This window comes from Oryza glaberrima, chromosome 8, assembly GCF_000147395.1.
Source record: "Oryza glaberrima chromosome 8, OglaRS2, whole genome shotgun sequence".
Lineage (NCBI taxonomy): Eukaryota > Viridiplantae > Streptophyta > Magnoliopsida > Poales > Poaceae > Oryza > Oryza glaberrima.
The window spans coordinates 13,478,561-13,502,060 of record NC_068333.1 but is presented as its reverse complement, the minus strand read 5'-3'; the positions used below and the strand labels follow the sequence as shown (position 1 = coordinate 13,502,060).

Sequence of the window (23,500 nt, the reverse complement as noted above, 5' to 3'; positions counted from 1 at the left end):
ACACCAATTCATACAAATAAAAACGCATGACAAAAAAGTTATAAAAACCCAGTCCAAAAAGGACAGGGATCACACGCCAAGTACTAAAAACCAACACAAGAAAAGATCACAAAATTATTGAATTCTATTTGTTAATCTCCATCCGAAGTTGGCCAAAAGTTGCATAACCGTTGACTCAAGATTACGACATGCAGCTTTTATCAACTTGATATCTTCTTCACACTTTTGCAGTTGTGCCCAGGACCAGAGCCAGTGTGTTGCCCTGAAAAGAACTAGATGGTGATTTGTCAAAAACCATATCATTTCTACTCAACCATAGAGCCCAACATATAGCGGAAGCTTCTCCCAGAATTAGTTTACTGGTTTTTTTATCAATCCCCACAAGCCAATTCTCAAAAATATGAGATATACTATGTGGAATATTTAAACCAGAAGAAAATTGTAATGCTCTCCAAACAAATTTTGTGTAATGACATTCCATAAATAAATGTTGGATAGTTTTTCAAACAGAAGCAACATTTCACACTACCAAGCCAATTCCTTCTAACCATGTTATCCTTTATTAAGACAACACCTTTAAGCAGGTACCACATAAAGATCTTAATCTTAATAGGCATTTTAAGTTTCCAAATAAACTTATTCTTCTCAATGTAGCCATTATTAATTAAAGCTAAGTACATAGAACGAACCGAGAATTGACCATTTTGACGAAGATTCCATCTAAAAATATCATTGTCCTCTGTCAAATGGATATGCATAATTGAAGCACACAAATTATGCCAATTAGTCAAGTTCTGCCCTAGTAAAGCTCTCCTAAAAGAAACATTTAAAGGAACAGAACGCGTAACATTTGCAACTGAGGAGTTTCTCCTTCGAACTATAGCATATAAAGATGTGTACCTATCTTTAAACGAATGGTTACCAACCCATTTATCCTCCCAAAATCTGACTTGCTCACCATTATTCACAATCCAGGAAACCATATTTGGGAACGAATACTTAATTTTCATAAGACCTGACCAAAAATGGGAATCCCCCTGTTTCCTCTCAACTTGGGTTAAAGATTGATTATTAAAATATTTCCTTTTCAATAAATCTTGCCAAACACCTTGCTCATTTATTAACTTAAATAGCTACTTACTGAAAATACATTGATTTTGTATTTTTAAATTATGAACTCCAAGACCACCCTGATCTTTGGGTTGACAAATCATGTCCCATCTTGTAAGTCTATACTTCTTCTTATGATCATCACCTTACCAAAAGAAACGTGATCTATAGTAATCAATCTTTTTGAGAACCCCTTTTGGAATCTCAAAAAAAGATGTCATAAACATTGTCAAACTTGAGAGCACAGAATTAATCAAAACTAATCTCCCCCCAACAAACATATGTTTTCCTTTCCAACTACTAAGTTTCTTTTCAATTCTTTCCTCAATTATTTTTCAATCCTTGTTACTCAGTTTCCTAAAATACATAGAAATGCCAAGATACTTGACAGGAAAATTTCCTAGCCTACAACCAAAAATATTGGAATAAAGCTCTTGACATTCCTGTGCCTGACCAAAACAAAATAATTCACTTTTATGAAAATTTATCTTTAGGCCAAATAACTTTTCAAAAACTGATAATAACAATTTTAAATTCTTAGCTTTTTGTAAATCATGCTAAAAAGATGATAGTATCATTTGCGTATTACAAAATAGACAAACCATCATCCACTAGATGTGGTATAACCCTACTAATTTGACCATCATCCTTGGCTCTCTTAATTAATGCTTGTATGACGACAGAAAACTGTGTGCATATATCACATCCAAAAATATAAAGAAGTTCACAAATCAACGATTAACGCACAAAGCATGGGTATACAAACATATTTGTAGTCCATATTCCACTTATCGAAGTACAGGTATATGTGCTACACGAGGCGAATGTTCCATTTGTAGTATGCTTATTAATTATTTTCCTTTCGCTGTATACACTGTCTGCACAATTGAACAAACAAGCAAGATTGTAGCAACCACGAGGCTGATGATGGCCCATGGGTTGTTCAAGTATATGTGCCACAAAGTAGCCATCCAGTTGGACCACTTGCTATCGACATGCTTCCCAAGTTGATGGCAAGTATCGAGAAGATAGTTTTCCTGTACATTCCGGTTGTCAAAGACGACTCCGTTGCGGAGCTTGGAGAAGAACTCTGCGCAAGTGGCGTCGTTGGTCATGATGTGCTTGATGACCCCGCTCCGCGACAGAAGTGCCACATCCTCCGGAGTGCCTGCAACCTCTGACAAGAACGTGCAGTACGCTGTGACGCGGAACCCAAGATCCTGCTGGCTTTCCTGCTCCAGGGCTATCAGGTTGCGGAGGATCGACACCGAGTACCAGTCGATTGTCAGGACGGGCATCATCAGCGTGCTGCCTCTGAGCTCCATGTCGATGACTGAACGTCCTTGCTCCGCCTCTGTGAGTTCCCGGGGCTTGAACTTCACGTTGGCCGCGTGGTACTCCGTGGCCCGTCTCCAACGCAAGACGTCGTCGCCGCCGTGCTGCGTTGATCTACTGTCATCTCCCAAGGCCACATCATTTGTGTTAGTGGTGGTACAGTGCAATTCCTCCTTGTTCCCCAACGGCGGAGTTCTAGACGCCGCACTATCTTCCTCAGCGGCAATGCCAGTGTTGTTGTCCACCGACATCGCCAGCACCTTACCGGCGAAGTACATGTGAAGCAAGTGCAGCAGATGATGAATAGGTTGCGCTTGCGCATTACCATCCGGGACCAGGATGTCTTCATGTTTCGCCAATTTCACATATGCGTACTTGTACTTTTTCAGTACTCGTTCGATGATGTAGTCACCCAACACCTTCTCCAAAGGGGGGCCGCTGCTGCAATTTGTTACCGTGTAGATCTCCCGTAACAAGGTGAATGGTATTTGATTCTCCAAAAGGTACAGGATGTCGCGCTCTACCTTCTTCACTAGTTTATCTGGACGAGTTTTCTCTATGCTCGCTAACCAGTCGAGGACATAACAGCTATCAAAGAGCATTGTCGTGCGCAGCAATTCGATGGTTTTTCCATCACTGAACTTGGTGTTAGTAAGATCATAGATCTCATAAGCATCCCAACTGTTGAGGTACCTCTTGCATCTGGCCAGCTTGCTTTCGTCGAAGACAATGCTGTCGCCGCTATGCTTTGAGAACAGGGAGGCGTAGCTTGCACATTTCTCTTCCTTCCGATTGTTCTCGGCCTTGTAGTGGTATGGGCCGATGGGGACGTAATACGGTTCGTACATACTTGGGTGGACACTGCGCACATATTTGTTGACACTGCTGATGAGAATACTTCTTTTATTGCGTGTCAGGAGCTCTCTTCCTCTCGACCAGTCTCTTCTTAGGTCATCAATGTCTACTATAGTGTCGCTGCTTTCAGTTTCTTGTTGACCTGGACCTGGTTAAGCAAACAAGAAACAGAAAGTCATATAACATCGAACCGTCAACATCTGTTGGTACAGAGCGCGTACCTATTTAACTACTTTGTCAACATCTCAAATTTCACTCTTTTAGATATGCCTAATTTTAAATTTCCACATTTGCTTTTACTGGCCTAAATCGGCTTAATAAAAATTTCATAAAATTAAAAAGGTTTACTTTAACTACTCCCTTAATTTCAAATTTCTTTTTGTTTACTCAATAACGACATTCGTAACAGTGACTATCAATTTCAGAAATTCATAAAATTTAACAGCATGTGAATTATATACCATGAAAGTAATTCTCATGTTAAGTCTAAAAACATAAATATTATGATGGTGAATTACATATTAAGAAAGTAATTCTCATGTTATGTCTAAAAACATGAATATTATGATGTAAAACTATATATATGTGTGTGTATAAATTGATAGGTAAAATTATGAATGTTTGACTTAGGAGAAAACTGAAACGACAAGTAATTTTAAACAATGTGAATAAATAAATTGATTTTGTCGCCATTTCTACATCATCATTATTTGTTTTAGTTTCCTTTTAGTTTCCATTTGGTTTTTGCTTGATTTTTGGAGTAGAACTCAATTCCTTAATTTTCCTTTAAATAAAAATTTCTAGAATTTCCCAAAATCTAAAAATTCCCTGAAATCAAAATTCCAAGGAATTTGTAAGTTTCCCAAAATTCCTAAATTTCCAGATTTGGAATTTTCTAGTGAAGCCCCTCTATTCCTCCTCCCCCCACCCCCACCCCTCCCCAATTTTATTTTTCCTCTTTTCCAATTCCCTCCTCATCCCCAATTCATTTTCATTATTGCTCCTTATCTTCTTCCACCATACTCTCTTCTCCACAGCCCAGCCTAGGAGACCAAGGCAACCATGCTTGTGCCGCCTCCCAACCCATATCAGTCTGAGCCACGTTAACCAAGGCCTAGGCTATAGCGACTACCGGTCCAATTGTACACGGCCTCTACCACTGCCAAATCTGGTGCCACCCTAACCTACCTTGCACCAGCACCACCCTATTCACCCTCGTAATTTTCATCACCCAGCTGCCCTATTTCGTTTTTCTCAAAGCCCTTATCACTACTGCCACTGCCACCATTGCCTCTGTAGTCCACTCCCCGGCTCTTCGCCCTCGTAGTTTACTGTGTCGAGCCATGTTCCAGAGCTCCATCCCAACTATCTTTGAGGCCAGACCACCCCGTCGGCTTGCCTCCTTCTCCTTTATCCAGCACTGCCTTCTACCACTGTTGAATCGGATTAACATCCGTGCATAGCCACCACCACGTTGTGCCATGTCTACGGTCACCGCAGCCATGCACACCATTGAAGCCCCTTTCAAGTCTCAACCGTGCTTCCGTTCCAAGAGCACTGACAAGCGTCCTCCTTTCTTGTTCTCCTGTAACTACCATCCTGGCTCCCAACAGGTGGATCTCCCATTGGCATGACATGTGAAACCCAGATGCATAATACATCCATCACCCTCGGTGATTTAATGGTGAGATCTAATCCACGCCATTGGATCTCCATAACCCAACTCACGTACCATGTCAGCCCTGTATGTATCCATATCAGAGCCATGCTTTCGCCACATCAATCTATATGGTGATACCTGCTACGTGCCTACGTGTCACCACGTCAACTGCCCTACCGACCCTCGCTTAATTTCCTTTTAGGTGCACCGAATCCACCATGGACTCACTGTCTCTGGGGCATGGATCCCAACTTCTTGGTCTTTAAAATTCATAGAATGTTCTCCTTGTCTGTTTTTCCTTCTAATTTTATTTTATCTCAATTCAGACTTACAAAGGTCATAACTTCACCATAGAACTTTGATTCGATCGGTTTTCCTTCATAATTTTATGTAAAATCGAGTTCTATCTCCTAGTTCAATTTGTTTTTCCATTTGATCTTATTTTGCATGTTTTTTCAATTTCTCTATTGGTGTCATGTTTTGCGGTCGTGTAGAGACCAGTATGCCTAGGAGCTAAATTGCCAGAGAAGAACGAACCAATAATGGGTTCAGTTATTAGGAGGCTCGCTGTCAATAAGTGCAAGTTAGATGTCTAAAAAGCAGGAACATATCATGTGCACAGAAGCATCTCGAGCACACTTAGTTTACACCAACTAATAAATGTCACAGAAAAATCTAGAAAAATTGTATATACTTTCACAATACTCCCTCTATCCCATAATATAAGACGTGCGCACATTCCAAGATTCAACTTTAAAACATTTGACCAACAATTATTATAATATAAATTAAATTTTATTTGTTAAAATTAACATTATTGGATTGACATTTAAATTTACTTTTAGATGGTTATATATTTGTTGCAATAAACCTTATAGTATATGAGAAATATTAAGTCAAAATTTGAAGACTGTGCCAAGTTTAACCATACCTTATATTATGGGATGGAGGGAATATATAGTATTACATATGTGTAAAACCTTAATCTCAAAGTCATTATACTTTAGCCTTAAAAAATACTATAATTCTGTCCAACTTTTATCTATTTTTTTTCTTTCAGTGTAGTATGAAGCTTTACACGTAGATATAATACTATTAAAATTATATGTATATATTTTTTTATAAGTTTTAGTGAAATTTGTTAGTTGGTGTGGTGTGTACACATGAAGGCCTATGTGCATGATAATATATGCTATGCAGACGGGTCTTCACGTGTATAAACCGTGCAGAGCAACTAACAAATATCGCTAAAAATTCTCTGAGAGCATAGGATGAAAAGCAGTCCCAACCAGTGCAGCGAGCCACAGCTAGGGCAACCACGTTTTTTGAACCGGTATACTCGCCACTGTCCCTCCCTCCTCAAATTCACATATTTCTCCCTCTCATCATCGTTCTCTCCGCTCACACGATAACATCCGGGTGGATTGAGGAACACTATATAAAAAAATCATTTTGACATTTCACCCATCCATTTTTACAAACGAGCCAAAAGATTTGTTGTGAAAATGTATAGGCCTCCCCGATCAATGCTTGGCAGTGAAAATAAATTTTCACAAACGGTCGTGTTAGGAGGCTTGCCTATGAAAGTAGGGCTATTTCTACAAGCAGACGTCTTAACGACGCGCCTACAAAATTATTGTTTTTTCTATCACCATCCTAACATGCCACCTATGAAATTATCCTTATTTTCGTAGACGGTGGATTTTTGCGCACGGCACTGAGGCATTACTAATGCACCCAAACTAAAAGATGTCAAACTCCTCGCCTCTCGCACTCTCACTTCCCCTCACTCCCACTCCCGGCCAGCCTCCTCGCCTCTCTGGGTGGTGACGACATGCTTTGGGCAGCAACGCAACAGGTATTAGGCAGTGGCGGGCCTAGGATTTTCAACTTGGGTATTCGAAATTAGAAGAGATAGAAAAAAAATTTCAACCCAAAGTCTAATAGTCATATAATATATAACGGTATAAACATGATTTTATAAAGTCATAGATGGATGGATAAAATTGATCATAAATTGAACATGTTAAGCATATTAGAGTATAATACTAAACTATTAATTGACAAAACATAACAAATTTATAGAGCACACAAAATGGCAAAATGATAAGAAATCTTATAATTTAGAGAAGAACTTTCCGTTTCTTGATATTTTGAAAATGATTGAAGAATAAGTCTGTAAACAAAGTCATACCATCTTTAGGGAATAGCATGTTTTTATCATAGTAAAGTGGAGCCATTCCTTTATAAGGCAAGGTTGTTATAATATCAAGCATTAAATGTGCGTCTACCTTGACAAGTCTCTCATCGACATTATATAAGCTATATTGATCACTTCTGATAAATATTTGCATAAATCTGACCAAGATAAAAGGTGAATTAGGGAAACAAACTTGTTGATGGGATAAAAGTTATGATGACAGTGACTGAGTGACTGCAGATGAACTATATTACATGCAGCAAGACCTTATAACTAATGCACTTTAGAATGACCTGTTTTGTGTTGCTGACAAGAAGTCTAGCACTAACGTCTAACGAGAAATTTCTATACCTGCTGGCAGTACCAGAAAAGATCCATCAGGCGACCATGCTAATCTCCGAAAGAAAGATGGTAACGTTTCGTCATGAAACAAATGAGCTGAAAGAATGTAGCTAATTTAGAACAACGAATAACCAAAGAATGCCACAGAGTACAACGGGGGGATGCGCCGACGGCGCCGTGCACCGGTGAGCGGCGCGTGTTGGCTAGGCTAGTCACGAGTCGCGCGGCCGGCCGGCCGACGGCCACGTCGGTGCCGCAGTCGCCGGCTCGGCGGCTCGTCGCCGCCGCCGCACGCCTCCTCTTGCTTTGCTCGGCTCCGGTGGTGGTGGTCTAGGGTTTGGACGGGTTAGATGGGGAGGGGAATTGGGGAAAATGTAGAATGGGCTGAGATGTGGCCCAATTAGAGTGCGGGCTGAGAGGAAAGGGGGAGGGGAGTGGGAAAATTAGGCCCAATGGTGGAGAAATGGTGAAACAAGGCCCAATATAAGCAGTTCAAGCTTTCTTTTTAAATTTTTTGAATACATATACGAACTATAGAGTATATATACCTATTTTTTGTGCAAAAATCTTGGGTATACATTTGAATACCCTTGAATACATACTGGGCCCGCCCCTGGTATTAGGAGTGGTGTTGGCAATGGCAGTGATAGAAAACCAAGCAACATGGTGGATTTGGGGATGCTAGCTCTGGGTGGTGACGACATGCTTTGGGCAGCAACGCAACAGGTATTAGGAGTGGTGTTGGCAATGGCAGCGACAGAAAGCCTAGCAACATGGTGGATTTGGGGACGCGGCAACCTCGGGGTGGGTGGATCCACCATCTACACACATGTGAGCAACAGATCCGCCCTCGAATTGCGATATGACTTCGCGAGCGGTGTTGGCGGCCAACAACACCAGTGGAAAGCGATAAACCGAGATGAACCACAACAACTAAATATAACATAGATATATCAATCCTTGTTGGAGGTCACACCTTCAGTACAATTCCAAAAATTGTAACCGGTAAGCAGAGAAGCAGCCACAGAACTTAGCAGCTAGAACCGAATCCATAAGAAACAACTTGGAACTAGGAAGAAGACCCTAATCATCAACTTTACACGTTTGCTGGGGAGGGAAGAACGACGATTACTATTAAGGAAAAAGTACGAATTACCCCCCTCAATTATCGCGGTCGATCGAATTACACCCTCAAACTGAAATACCAGATATTTTACCCCCTTAACTATTTATACCGGACAAATAACCCCCCTCAACACTGTTTTAAACGGTTTTGACCCGAGCTAGTACACGTGGAGCAGACGTGGCAATACAGTAAAAAAAAAAACTTCCGTGGCCCACCTGTCATACTTCTCCTCAATCCAATCCCTCTCCAATCACTCTCTCTCTCTCGTGCGCACGTCTCGGGCGGCCGGCTATGGCGGTGGAGGAGGACCGGCCGGCCGGCGGCGGAGGCGGACCGGGCGGCAGGCGACGGAGTCGGAGATGCCCGAGCGTCTGGTGGCGGCGGCGGAGGCACAGCTCGCCTAAGCAGCGGGCGACTGAGGCAGGGGCGCCCTGGCGGCCGGTTGCGGAGGCGGACTGCACGGCCGGCGGCGACTCACCGGTAGAGGCGGCTGCGGCGTCGAGGTCGGGGCAGAGGTTGGAGCTCGGGCTACCCACGCTGAGCGGCATCCCGTAGTAGACCACGCCGACGCCGAAGCTGGCCGTTGTGATCGCCGCCAGCCTCTAGAGCGCCCACCGCCGCTCACATATCGACCGCAGCGTCGCGAACATGCCCTCGCCGCTGGCCTCCAGAGCGCACGCGTCCAGCATGGTGAAGCTCCACGTTGTAATGTCTTCGCCGCCGTTGAGCGACGTGATCTGCCGCAATGCCTCGATGGTCTCCTGCTTCCGTCCGCGCACCAGCAGCCACCACCAACACTCACGACGCTCACCAACACTCACGAACATCACTCACCAACACTCAAAGCAGGACGAGCATCACTCAAGCTCACTAACACTCGAAGCAGGACGAGCATCTTCCTGCGTCCCAAATGAGTGTTGGCGAGCGTCGTGAGTAGGAAGCCCCCGGCGAGATGGCCGGCGAAGAACAACGACGCCGGAAGGGAGACGAGCGCCGGGCCACCGCCGTCGCAGTTGAGCGCCCACTTCGACACCACCGACGTCTCGGCAGCGTCCCACTCCGAGCCCTCGGGAGCCCTCTCGAGCTCCGCGGCGACGAGTCCGCTACTCCGCTGCCCTCTTGAGCTCCGCAGCGACGAGCCCTCCTCCGTTCCGCCGGCGAGCGTGGTTCCTCCTCCACATCCACCGGCGCGCCGCTCATCCTTGGTCTTCGCCAGCGAGCACGGCTCCCCCTCAGCTCCTGCCAATCTGCCATCCTCGTCGTCCCCGGCTCCCGCCGCCGCGTCTGGCTTCGGCCCTATCGCGTCGCGCCCGCGACACCAAACCAGAGGGAAGAAAGAGAGAGTCTAGTACTATTCCGTATGACATGTGAGGCCCATGTCATTTTTTTTTATTTTTTTCTGATTGGAGTGCCACGTTAGCGCCACGTGGATGCCACGTAGGACTAAAACCGTTCCGGTTTGGAGAGGGGGGTAATTCGTCCGGTTTTAAAAGTCTAGGGTGTGAAATATCTGGTATTCGAGTTCAAGGGGGTAATTCAATCTACCGTTATAGTTCAGGGGGACAATTTGTACTTTTTCCTACTATTAAATATTAGTGTTATTGGGTATATCACAAATTTAGAATAAATTGGAGACCTGAATAGGGTCAATCGGAGTTAGGATAGGATGGTATGAATTTTTAATAATAAAAGATTTTATGGGAAAAAGAAAAGAAATTATTTTAAATTGGCTGAGAGAGAGAGAGGGAGGGAGCTGTAGTGCACTCGTTTCACGGGGCACGAAAGGGGAAAAGTGCTAATTGATGGGCCTTGGTCTAAGGTAATTGAAAATTAAGGATGGAAGTGTAGACTTAGTCTACGTGCTAGAGAAGAAGGGCCGGTTGATTTTGGCCCAGGAGGGAGGAGGCAGCTTTCGCGACCCGTAGGCATTTTGGCCAGCCCATACCACAGCCAGGTGTTGTGACTGACGCCAAGCGACAATTGCAAGACAGAAAACAGTGAACGTGGGCTCGAACAGGGGAAGGCGCACGGGTGATCAGGCGTCTCCGTATCAGGAAGGAAGAATCAACTATGGAATGAAATTTCAAAATAAATTTTCTTTCATAAATATTCGGGATGTAATTTATTTCACAAGAATATACTATCGTTCTCGTGTAACCGATACACGAAGACGACATAGCATGACGATAGCCCTGGTCTCGCGAGGCGACTACGCGAGACCCTCGCGAGACACCGCGGTGTCTCGCGACCGCTCGGTCTCGCGCCGCCAACCAGCGATACCGCAACAATAGACAGCGCCAGCGGCAATCATTATCGACTAATGATCTGGTTAGCAATTAAGTAGTGATTAGTTAATTGATTAGTGATTAATTAATTATTAATTAATTCGCTAATTCATAATTAATCGCTAAGAATTAACCTGCTCTTTTGGTATCGCAAGTTGGTTGTGCGAGACGGAACCTCCGTGCGTGAGACTGCACGGTCTCACATCTTTTTCATGCGACACTGTGCGGTCTCGCATTTTCACCGCGCGAGACCGTCCGTGTCGTCACGACGATGCATCGATTGTATCGACTGTGCGAGATCGACGATATATTTTCGCTAAAAAAGTTGCGACCCGAATATTTGTGAAAAAAATTTAAATGAACAGTATATTTTCAAATTTAATTCTCATCTATGCGCGTGAATTCCGTGCATTCTCGCTGTTGTGTGGGGCCCAAGGGGTGAGTGTGTTATTTGCGTGTATAAGACTCCAGGCTGTAATGAAAGACGCTATGAAAAGTATGAAATGAAATCTATCTCCTCCCCAAACTCTGGTTCCCCTATTTTGCTCTGCTTCCCTTTCCTTAGGACTTCTCTATCTTCCTCAACTCCGGCGATGAGCTCACGCTGATTGGGGACAAGATAAGTTGGTATCGGTTGCTTTCGGTCCGGCGTTGTCTCTCATATTCTCTTGGCCCTTGATTGGTAAATCATGTGGCCGTGTTTGTGATCTTCCTTGGGGTAGATCAGCGGTAAATCATGGTTTGGTTCGATCGGGTTAGGAGGTGATGGCCACAGCTCCCGCGAAGTCAAGCATGCAAGAGCTGCAGATGGTAGTGGCGATGGACTCAATGTAGGAGCGGTTTGATGGAGGCGGTGAAATCCATGGTGGCCAAGGTCGATGGAGTGGAGGAAATCACAAAGCAATTGGCACATATCGACCTCAAGCTCGCGCAGCAAGGGGAGCAGCTAGATCAAGTTCAAACCTAGGTGGATCTCTCAATGACCTCGCTCAGGCAAGTACAACAAGAGCAAAGCCAAGTTACTCGCGCTTTGAAGGCAGCGACCACGGCGCTAGTACTCGGTTTGCAACCTCCCAGGACGCCGTTGCCTCACCAAACTCCATTTGCTGGCGACATTGGGGCCGAGTTCATCATCGCACCACCACCACTACCTCCGATCCACCGCCACCGCCACCTCTGCCTACGTTTGTTTCACGGGTAGCACCTGAACAACATTTCAATGGTGCTCGTGATGTTGGTGACACTAGGTCGATTCGTACTTGGACCCCTAAGATGGATTTTCCCAAGTTCGGTGGATCGGATGTTTGTGTTTTGGTGGATAATTGTAAGACCTATTTTGCTTTCTATGAAATCACGAAGGGGTTCAAAGTATCGGCTGGTGCTCTGAATATGGCGGGGGATGTGGCACATTGGTACCAGGCTTGGAAACAAGAGGTGGGGTGGTCTACATGGGATTGATTGCGTGAGGCAGTGTTAGCTTTGAAGTTCACTTGCAACCTATTAAGATGGAGGAATTGATCTTCATAACTCAAACGGGCACAGTTACTGAATATAGGTCCAAATTTGCTCAGTTAGTGTATCATATTCATTTATATGATCCCATTGTGGGTGGTCTTTTCTTGGTGACTCATTTCATCACTAGTTTGAAAGAAAAGTGACCCAGGCTTATATTGTAGCGTTGGCCTATGAGCAAGCTCACAAAGGGCAAGAAGGACTTTGGGGCATCTAAAGGGCTTGACAAACCTAAGATTGCCACTGGGGACTTGTGGGAAGCACAATAGTTGAGAGACTATCAAAGAGCTCAAGGGTTGTGGCTTAAATGTGGTGACAAATATGCCCTAGTCCATATCTGTGATAAGCAGGATGATGTATGGAGCTTCAGGAACATGATAACTGGTATATGCCTGTCATGCTAAAAAGGGGAGAATCATAGGATAATAGCAGTGCAAGCAACTCAATTGGGTTCCCTAGCTGCCAAATAGGTCCAAGGACTACTGAGCCACGGATCTCACATAGCAAGCTCACAAATATATTTAAATGGACAATGCCTCAGGGCTACACAACCCGCAGTGCTAAATAGTCTTCCATATACAGGCGCATGTGTGTGCTCTGTGCCGTACGTCCTCGAATGCTCATGTGAGGAACTCGAAATCCAGTTAAGGTGCGAGCAACTCAATACAGACACGCAGAGAGCGGACGTGTCACCGAAATGCGGTAGAGCTAGTTGACACCTACTTGCACTGTGAAGGGCCTTATGAGGGATGGGTATAGTTGTCATGCTATTTTATCCTCTAGGGTTTGTTTTGTAAATTTTCGACTTCTAGTATAAAAATTTGACATAAAGATGAACGATTCAGAAATAAGTAATTAGGGTTCATTTAAAGCTACACGTATATTTAAACTAACACAAATTAATTCGGCTGTCGGCTATCATTTTAATCAAATTGTGGACCTAAAACAATAGCAGATTATGGACACATCACTATAAAAAAACATTTTTCTATGACAATACCCGTTCATTTTACAGGTGAACTAGAAAAATATGCAATGTCCAGGAAGTTTATGGTTAACAACCCCTATAAAAATCAATTTTTAATGTAAAGGAACCTGCCCTTTCTTAACCCCTTCATAAAGCACGAAGGCTGAGGTGCGTAGAGGGAACACCATGTCTGACTTATTATATTCTCATCGGTCTCGCTTTATTCTACTCAATCTTCTGAATTCCTTTATTTATTATTGTTTCCATTTTTAAAATATATGATGCCGTTGACTTTTAACATAACGTTTGATCATTCGTTTTATTATAAATATAAATATTGTTTATTATATTGTGACTTATTTTATCATGAAAAAAATATAGTTGTCACTTATACTTTTAAATATTTATATTAAGCTTTTAAATAAGATGAGCGGCTAAAAATTGTGCAAAGAATCAACGGAGTCATGCATTTTAAAATCTCTCCTCTCCTCTCCTCTCCTCTTGCTCCTTCGATCCCTCACGATCGATGGCTACCTGCGATCCGCGCAACGACATCAGCTCGGCGACGGTGAAGGTGAACCGCGTGCACGACGGATCGGTGACCACGACAACGAGCATCTGCGCGTTGCTTCTCGCTTGGGGGAAGTGGATCGATCTGCCACCGACGAGCTCGGTACAGGTGGATCCGGCGCCGCTGGACCTCCTGAGCGTGGATCCACTCCGCAATGCTGAGCCCAGTCTCTCTTCCATCGCTCCCTCCTGCCGCCGCTGCCATCAACAACGCCCGCAGCCAGCGGGACTCGGGAGCGCGGATCAGCTGCCGGCCGGACTCAGCAGCACGCATCTGCCGCCGGTGGGCTCGGACCCTCGGGTGGCGGCCGCATGACAAACCCGGCGCTCGAGGCCCTGCAGCAGCTCCGGCGGCTGCTTCTGATCCATTATCTCCAGCGCTGTCGCGAAGGTGCGTGGTGGCGACATCGCCGCGGAGGATACAAAGGTTGTGCCCTTGGTGGTGCCCGCAGATGAGGTGCAGAACTAGATGCAACATACTGGCCGGCTTGGATGACTTCTCCGTCGACCGGGTTGTCATTGCCAAGATCCTCCGCAACTCCAAGTACAGAAGTGTGTTGTGTTGTTATCGCATTGTCAGATGATTGATCGCCATGTTCGATCATGGAGGATGATTAACTCGTAGATTTTGTCAATGAATTTGTGAATGGATTATGGGGTTTGTGATTTGTGAATGAATTATAGGAGCGTTTGGGAATTTTGCATCTGTAAGATTTCCCTTTTTTTTTTTTGCGCTGAAAATATTTTTCTGGGTGGGTGGCATCTACCAAGATTGATTTTCATCGCCAAACTTCTTAGACGTCGTGGCCAGCCACCTGCGAAATTTGTTTTAGTGTGACATCCAGGCACAGTTAGGTTGTGGTATGTGTGCATTTAACTGTTGTATGCATTTGATTAGTAACACCTTGCTACCTGAGCAAGAGCGAAATTAAAACAAGTTATAAATCATAATTGCTCCAACCATACTACTCCTAGATTAACTCTTTTGCACGAAGCAAAGACGAAAGTGTAAATGGGGTTACATGTATAAGTGGTCCTACTCATCGGATGGGCTGGACTGCGTGATTCTGGAGGACGAGCTATTACAAATGGATCAAAGAAGACCTTGACGGTTGCACATACGAGTCATTGCGGCGACACTGGACGTACATGGCATACGTAGGCTCTGTGTGAGGTACATAGCGCTAAGAGGGGGCTAGTTACTAGATATTTGCCCTATGTGCGTGAGGCCATATGGGTAAGTTGGACTGATAGGCACCCAGGTCCTTTGAGGGGGACATCGTAGCTCAATTAGGATATGGCATTTGTGACCCATGAATGCTATGTGCACTTAATTAGTAGCATCTTACTAGTTGAGCAAGAGCGAAACCAGCTTACAAAGCCTTATCTCTCTAACCATATCACTTCTGGATTAACCATTTTACTCGAAGCGAAGACGAAAGTTCAAGTGAGATGATATGTTATATTTGGTCACATATTTGGTCACACGGTTATGGAGGGCGGGATGTTATATTTGATCACATATGAAAATGCTTTTTTAAGTAGTGCATGACTCAATCCAATTCAAATATCGTGGCCACAATTAATCGCCTATGTCCATTCATAGTTGGGGTAGAGAACCAAAGCTACTTCCATTATCTGGATGCTAGCTAAATGGTCCATACTTTGTTAAGGATAAAAGAATAAATATTATAATGTGTCATTGGCAAAAAATATATTTTTTTAACATTGTTATCAATTATTTTGTAGTAGTGGTGTGTAGCAGATTCACGATCACCAAGCCTTTTAAAGTAATATAGAATACTGATACTCAAAGTATATAGTTATAAATTACAATTGACATATATTTCAGGTTTGATATGAGTTCAATATATAACCATGTACTCCTTTGTCCTAAAATATAGCAACCCATATCAGCGTAGACTTATACTAGTACTATGAATCATGTCCCTGTCCGGTTTCGTGGAGCGGGATGAACCTTTATTTCTTGTCCCATCCTCCGTGGAGATCCGCAGAAGGGTCTAAGTTTAATGTTCTTGTACTAGTCTTATGTGAGTCTATATATTACTTTATCTTTGAGAAATGATAATCATATGTTTTTATTACCTGAAGAAGGGTATATTCGTTGAAATATTAATATAAAGTATAAATATATGTGTTGCATCTGGTGATTATAACATCACCCATGTTCATCTGCTCCCGCGGTCTTGCCTGTATACTTGGTTACGCACCTTAATTAATCAATATAATCGGGTTTAACAATGATATGTTGATGTCCCTGTATAGGAGGCTAGGATTACTGTCTGATCTATAGGTATTACAGGTAAAAATCCTCTCTTAGGTCAAGCCCTACACCTACGAAATCGAAGATATCAACCAGACAAGATGAGAAAAAATATCCTGACAAACGTTCAGAGAAAGACGGAATATTGTTTTCATATACAGAACTACATAGAAGCATTCCACAAAATAATTCGAAGACATATACAAAACTTAATGTTGAAATGTTCTCTTACTTACCTTTTTCCTCTGTTATTTCTGGCATATTCTCGAATCGCCTCGAGAGTTTTCCTGGTCCCCAACTTAGTACACATCTATATATACACAGGCAAAAGAAGGATTTTCAGGATTTTCCTGTAATGTATTAACATCCTTCCCATCCAATTTGTATAGAAAAGCCCCAACAGTCAGAGAGAACGAAGATAGCGATGTTTACATCAATTTCAATTCTGCTGGCATAATTATTTTCTATCAATTATTAGACATGGACATATCACTGCTGCACAACCGATCTTTGCCGCCGGTTGGCAACCGTCTGTTGTCTCGGTTATGAAACCAGGACGACGAACCTGGGACTAAAGATGTCTATCTTTAGTACAGGTTAAAATAACCGGGACCAAAGATACATCTTTTTTGGGACTAGATTTACCAACTAGGACTATTTTTTTTCATTTTTTTATTATATCATCTCCAGACATTCCAAATCATTCACAACAACATAATCATCTCAAATCATCCACAGCAACAATCATTATAAAATCACAGATGGAATGAACAATTCATTCACAAATTAAGAGGGAAAAAATCCCAACGACGACCACCACGGCCGCCCTCCGCACCGGCTGCTTCCTTCCTCATGCGACGGCCCCGCCAGCCGGGCGCGGCCCTCCACACGCCAGCCCCGCAGGCCGCCGCTGGGCGTGGCCCTCCGCGTCGGGCGCCGCCCTCCAGGCGCCAGCCCCGCTGGCCGCCGCCGGGCACCACCCTCCGCGTCGGCCACCGCCCTCCACGCGCCAGCCCCGTCGGCCGCCGCCAGCCACTGCCCTCCGCACCGGGCGCCGCCCACGATCTGCAAAGGCCTCGCTCGATCAGCAAAGGAAGGAGAGGAGGCAAAGAAAATGATAAGCTCCACTAGCTAAAGGAAGGAGAGGATAAGGCAAAGAAAAAAAATAAGGGAAAGAGTAAGAATAGGAGATGAGGAGTTTGGGAGTAAGTGCTAGGGATTATATACGGTACATGGAATTTTAGTTTCGGTTGGTGTTACTAACCAGGTGTAAAGATGCCCGGGATCTTTAGTCCTGGTTGATGACTCCAACCGGGACTAAAGATAGGATCTTTAATCCCGGCTGGTAACTCCAACCGGGACTAAAGATCCGGGGGGGGGGGGGGGGGGGGGGGGCAGACAGCCCCTGACAGCATGTGAACCGGTACTAAAGATCACATAGTTCCGTTCCACTTATAACCCTGGACTAAAAACCATCTTTAGTCCCAGTTTTTATTGAAACCGGGACTATTGTGATTTTTGACCGACCGGGCAAAGATGGTTTCTCCAGTAGTGTATATACCTCTACACATACGACATACATATACAACAACAGCAACACATGCTCGAGATGACGGAGGGCAACGAATCCTTGATCTACTAAGGCTTCGTTAGTTCCTGGGCAATCTGGGGGATTGAGAGAGAAAAGCATCTCGTTTTCCGCGCGCACGCTTCCCAAACTGCTAAACGGTGCGTTTTTTTTAAAAAAATTTCTATAGGAAAGTTGCTTTAAAAAATCATATTAATCCATTTTTGAAGTTTAAAATAGTTAATACTCAATTAATCATGTGCTAATGGCTCACCTCGTTTTACGTATCTTCCCAATCTTCCCAAACCCCTTCTCCTCGAACACACCCTAAGTAATCCTGTTATAAACGTATGCCTATGTATGTGTAGTATGTACCACGTAGTAGGATCTGTATATTAATGGAGAACTTTTATTACTTTCTAACTTTTTAATTTTAATTTTAAAATAATCCCTTCCAAAAGTTATTTTTAAATCTGAACTTTTTTTTTTTGCCATGTATGAACCCCCATCTAACATGGTGAAGCAATGGAGCCATCCACCGTGCATGTGTGATGAAACAACTGTGTCACGCCACGCCACCCATAGTTAACGTGATAACGTTATTTTGTAGTTAGTCTGGCTCGCATGTCCAAAGTTTTAGATTTCAATTTTTTTAAGAGTTTATTTGTAAAACTGAAAATTAAAATGGTTCAAAAATTAAAAAAAAACATTTGAGGGATGGAGTCATGCTACTATTTTTCCTAGGTATAGTTATATATATAATATAGTGCCACATTCCTAAGTAAAAATATACTATATAATATAGATACACCGAGGTATCCAGGTGGTTGGCAAAATACAAAGAATGCTTAAGCAATAAACTAAAGAAAGGACCCGCCATCGACTGGGCCTTGCGTAAATGCAAGATGATAATGTACTGTATCCCAAAACCGTACGTCTACGTCGGGTGCTTATCTCAAAAGAAACCATAGGAGAGTTTATTTTTAAATTGAATGAAGATATTCAGAAAACGAAAAAAAAACTATATTTAGAGAGCTACTTAAGAATCTACGATCAAAAGGTAGCATACGATCGAGCGTGAGAAAATAATTAGTGCCTCTGAATTTTCGCTCAATTGTTTCTATGCCTCTGACTTTTATTTGGGCTTATCCTCTGTGTTCTCTTGAATTTTTATTTTGATTCTCTTTATACTCTTGCAACTAGTTGACCATGACTTAACCGTTAACATTTTTCCCTAAAATAATAGTATCACTCATCTCTCATACTATTTTGCGTGCTGCCTACATCGAAACATAAATCCCAATGTATTTTTTTTAATTTATAACTAATCAAATAGGACATAATTATTTGATACTGTATTTCAGAAATATATCTTAAATTTTCAAACAAATCATATTTGTTCACAAAGAAATACATACAAGAGTTTCACCACTAAATAGAAATAAAAAATTATTATTTTTGGGTTTAAATTTTGCTGAAGATGTTGTACAAATTTCATCAGATTTTGTTTGAAAATTATTTAAATAATTTGAATTTCAGTTTCAAATTCGTGTCAAATAATTATATTCCCTTTTTTCTTACAAATAAATATTTGTTAAACTTAAGATTGTTTTTCTAGTAAGCTAGCACATCTATCTTCTATCTATTATATACTAAAAGTGTATTAAACTTCCTACAAACGCTCCTAAGCCACCACTTGGCGCTCTAATAAATTAGAGAAATCAAAGAAATTCTGAGAAAAAAGCAAAACATTCTACCCTTGATTTTCATTTAATACGGTGGACCCATTATTTTTCGCCGTTAGATTTAAAAATATCCACCCTACCCTCCCAGGGATACACTGATCCCCCTTATGTACGTAATGTACATACGTACATTTGTCCGTCCATCCCTGCCTCCATCTCATATCTTCTATCATTCTTTTTATTTTTTAATTTTCTACCTAGCAAAATTTAATATGAGAATAAAATCAAACATTAGATAACAAACTGATTATAATCTATATATTATATATTATGTTATATACTAAAAGTAAAACACTCCTACACCATCACGCGTGACGCTCTATAAAATCGGACAAATCCTAAAAATCTATATATCTATCTATTATTATATAGTAAAAATCCATTAACCATAGAATAAGTCCATTAAACTTTCTAAAACGCCTCAAGCAGTTAAGTTACGTGGGACTCCTACAAACGTTTCTACGTCGTCACATGACAATCTAATAAGTCGTTCATAAACACAAATAACTAAATTACGTGTACAATCTCATGGAACAAAATAAAAACTACATCCTCATGACTTTTCTTTAAATCAAAAAATATATATGTATACTGCAATATGAAAAAACATAAATTAAAAAACATCAATAATACACACCCTACATATTATTGAAAAAATATGACTAATCTATGTAGCATATAACCTACGTATTTATTGGTATATTAAAGCATATAATCAATAATTGAAATTATTGAAAATTTTATTTATGAAGGCACAACATTCAACGTGTAATTTATCATTAGACAAGTGGTCATGTTATTCGTAACTATCGGATTATTTCTACATTATAGATAAGCATTTAGATTAAAAAAACAATCATCCAAGTGTGTTAATAAATTGGAAAAAACATCAAGATGTATTTCACGGGTAGTAAAGAACCATCGTAAGGTATTTAGGGTTAGGCAAATTTTGCTACAGGACACTGTGATTTCGTGGTTTTAGCGGTAGGACACCGCCCGAACTCACTTTTGGAGGAAGACACTCCATAAACGTGGTAATTTGCCAATAGACACCATGCCAATTAGAATAATAATTTCTGGTTGAAGAGAAGAGAGAAATCGCGTAAAATGTCAAAAAATGCCCTTGGGCCCACATGTCAGCTCTCCTTTCTCTCCTGTCTCTCTTTCTATCCCCTCATCTCGACATCTGATGCGCGGAGCAGAGCGGCCGCGGCAACAGGGGGCGAGGGTCGAAGCTACAGCGACGGCGGGACAGCTCGGGTGAGTTCTGGCGGTGTAACTCCGGGATGCGGCGGAAATCTGGCGGTGGGATGCCATGACCACCGCCCGTTACTACCACCGGCCCTCGCCTTCCCGCCTCCGCTGCCACCTACCCCGTCCCCACCATCATCCTCAACGCTGCGGAGTCCACCAAGCGGCCGGTCAACGGGATCTCCTCCTCTCTCTCTACATGTCTCACCCATGGTGGAGAAGGCAAGCTCGACATCTCCATCGCCCGCTGCTCGCCATGGTAGCCGCAACAGCAATAGTACGACAGCGGCGACCTTTTGTCGTCGACAAGCCCGCTCGACCACGCGGCACTTCACGCGGCGTCGTCGCCGCGCGGCGGCGGGTGGTGCCACAACGATGCGGGCGGGGTCAGGCTCGACATTCTAGCGGCGCTGGAGGTGCTGGAGGAGGAGGAAGCGTGAAAGCCCGTAGTGTCCGCCGTCGCCATCGCGGAGTCAGCATCGTCCTCCGCCACCACGACCACCCAACACCGCGCATCAGACGCCGGAAGGAGGGGATAGAGACAGGAGAGATAGGAGAGCTGACATGTGGGCCCAAGGGCATTTTTGACATTTCACATGATGTCTCTCTCCTCTTCAACCGGAAATTATTATTCTAATCAGCGCGGTGTCCATTGGCAAATTACCACGTTTATGGAGTGTCTTCCCCTAAAAGTGAGTTCGAACGGTGTCCTACGGTTAAAACCACGAAATCGCAATGTCCTATAGTAAAATTTTCCATAGCTAATGAGGAAGAAAAAAACACTATGATACCTCTTACTAATTAAAATAGACATGGAGGGTGGGAAGGTGGTTAGGGTAAGATTGGGTAAACAATAAATTATAGTTGTTTGGATAGGACAAGTAGTACTACTCTAAAATCCCTTATATTTTGAAACAAAATTTAACTTTCTCGGATTTATGCGACGAAGTATAAATCTATCTTTAATTATATGACATAGTTCTATTAGCTATATGTTTAATAGAAAATCTTAAATTAATTTATCCTAAAATCCAAAAAGACATAGAGAGTATAAAAGCAATTACTCCCTCCATTCCATAGTATAAGGCACAACTACTTTCTTTGGATGTTCCATAATATAAGGCATGCATGCTTGCATGCAATTAACTAGGACCTCTTCTTCATTAAATTATTACTTTTTTAAATCATCTACCCTTAAGATCTCTAATTCTTCTATTGGATGCATGTACTATATTTATTAGGGTGATCTAAATTAGGAGATGATAATAATTATTTCTTGGTCTTTGGGTTAAGGGTGGTTGTGCCTTATATTTTGGAACGGAGGGAGTATTACTTAAAGTATAATAATACCCATAGTACAATATATAGTTTCATAGAAACTTCATGGTGATGATACAATATTTTCTTATAAATTCAAAACGGCATGCTTTCACATAATTTTAGTTAACAATTTTTTATGTTGCAAGGGTAACTAGAATAAAATCATAACCAACATTCATAGAAATCCCAAATAAGTTTGAAAGTACAAAGGATATTTCAATAAAAAAAACCAACTACGTGTAAGCATTCGTAATAAAATTTCGAACACATTAAATAAGATGCCCGCGCATGTGCGCGGGATACCTTCCTTGTTAGTATAAAAGAGGGGTAATATTGTTATTTTATCACAAATTTAAGACTATAACGGCATAGGTCTAGAGGGAATCAAAACGAAAACTTAGAGGTATATAGAGGATAAGATAAAATTTAGAGGTATATAGAGGATAAGATAAAATTTAGAGGTAAGAAAGGGATTCAATGAAAATTTGGGGACACGTAAGGAATTTTCTCTTTGAGGATACAACACGATGGTTCAGGCATTTGCTTATGTTAATTCCTGATATTAGATCCAGTATGATGCTATCGTCATTTCTAAATATACAACATTGTTGACTTTTCAATATGACGTTCAACCATTAAATTTTTCAAAGACTAAAAAACTATGTGAGTATATATCATTTATTATCAAAAGAATATAATGCAGAATTTAACTCAACGAGTTTGAAATTTGTTTCATAGTTCTGATTCTAATTTGTGAAATAAATTTTATATTACGTCAGAATTAACAACTATAATGCTATTGCCTAAATACATCAGCCTTTGTAATGTGATTGAGGACATGGGCAATTGGCAAAATAAATGACCAATCATGCATTCTTATTAAATGAAAAATCATGGGCAATTGGCATGTATTGTACAAACACTGGGCATGTGTTACACATGTAAATTCTCACTCTAATTAGATTCACACGCACAAATCCTAAAAGCATCAAACAGTGGGAAATGCATATGTCACTTCAATCCACCCTTTGTCGGTACTTCAAAACATTTCTACAATTCTGTATTTATAGAGTCATTTAACCATATTTTTCCCTTATTATTACTGAGGTGGTTTAACTCTCTCTTGGTAGCGGCCATGGTGGATGTGCTTTCTGTCCAGCAGTCAGTCAATAACCCGTTTACATGGACATTTCTCCAACCGCCTACAACCAAGCACCTATAAAAATCAAGGATTTCCGAGGGACGTTCCTAAGGACCGTCCATGAAAATTAATTTTCACGCGCGGCTCATTTAGTATTCATACACGGTTTTACGTGCAATTTTATGTGCACGTGCAATATATAGGATTCAACCCTGGAACCTTTCACTGTA

The 23,500-nt window shown here is 42.1% G+C and overlaps 1 protein-coding gene across 1 annotated transcript; it reads right to left on the bottom strand.

Annotated features, from left to right (window-relative positions):
- Nucleotides 1-1,734: 1,734 nt before the first annotated feature.
- LOC127781297 (uncharacterized) lies at nucleotides 1,735-16,583 on the bottom strand. The gene is made up of 2 exons (XM_052308237.1): nucleotides 16,483-16,583; nucleotides 1,735-3,448 (listed from the first exon to the last, which is right to left on the bottom strand). The coding sequence occupies exons 1-2, from the start codon at nucleotides 16,505-16,507 to the stop codon at nucleotides 1,962-1,964; spliced, it is 1,512 nt and encodes a 503-aa protein (XP_052164197.1). The 5' UTR covers nucleotides 16,508-16,583; the 3' UTR covers nucleotides 1,735-1,961.
- Nucleotides 16,584-23,500: the final 6,917 nt, after the last annotated feature.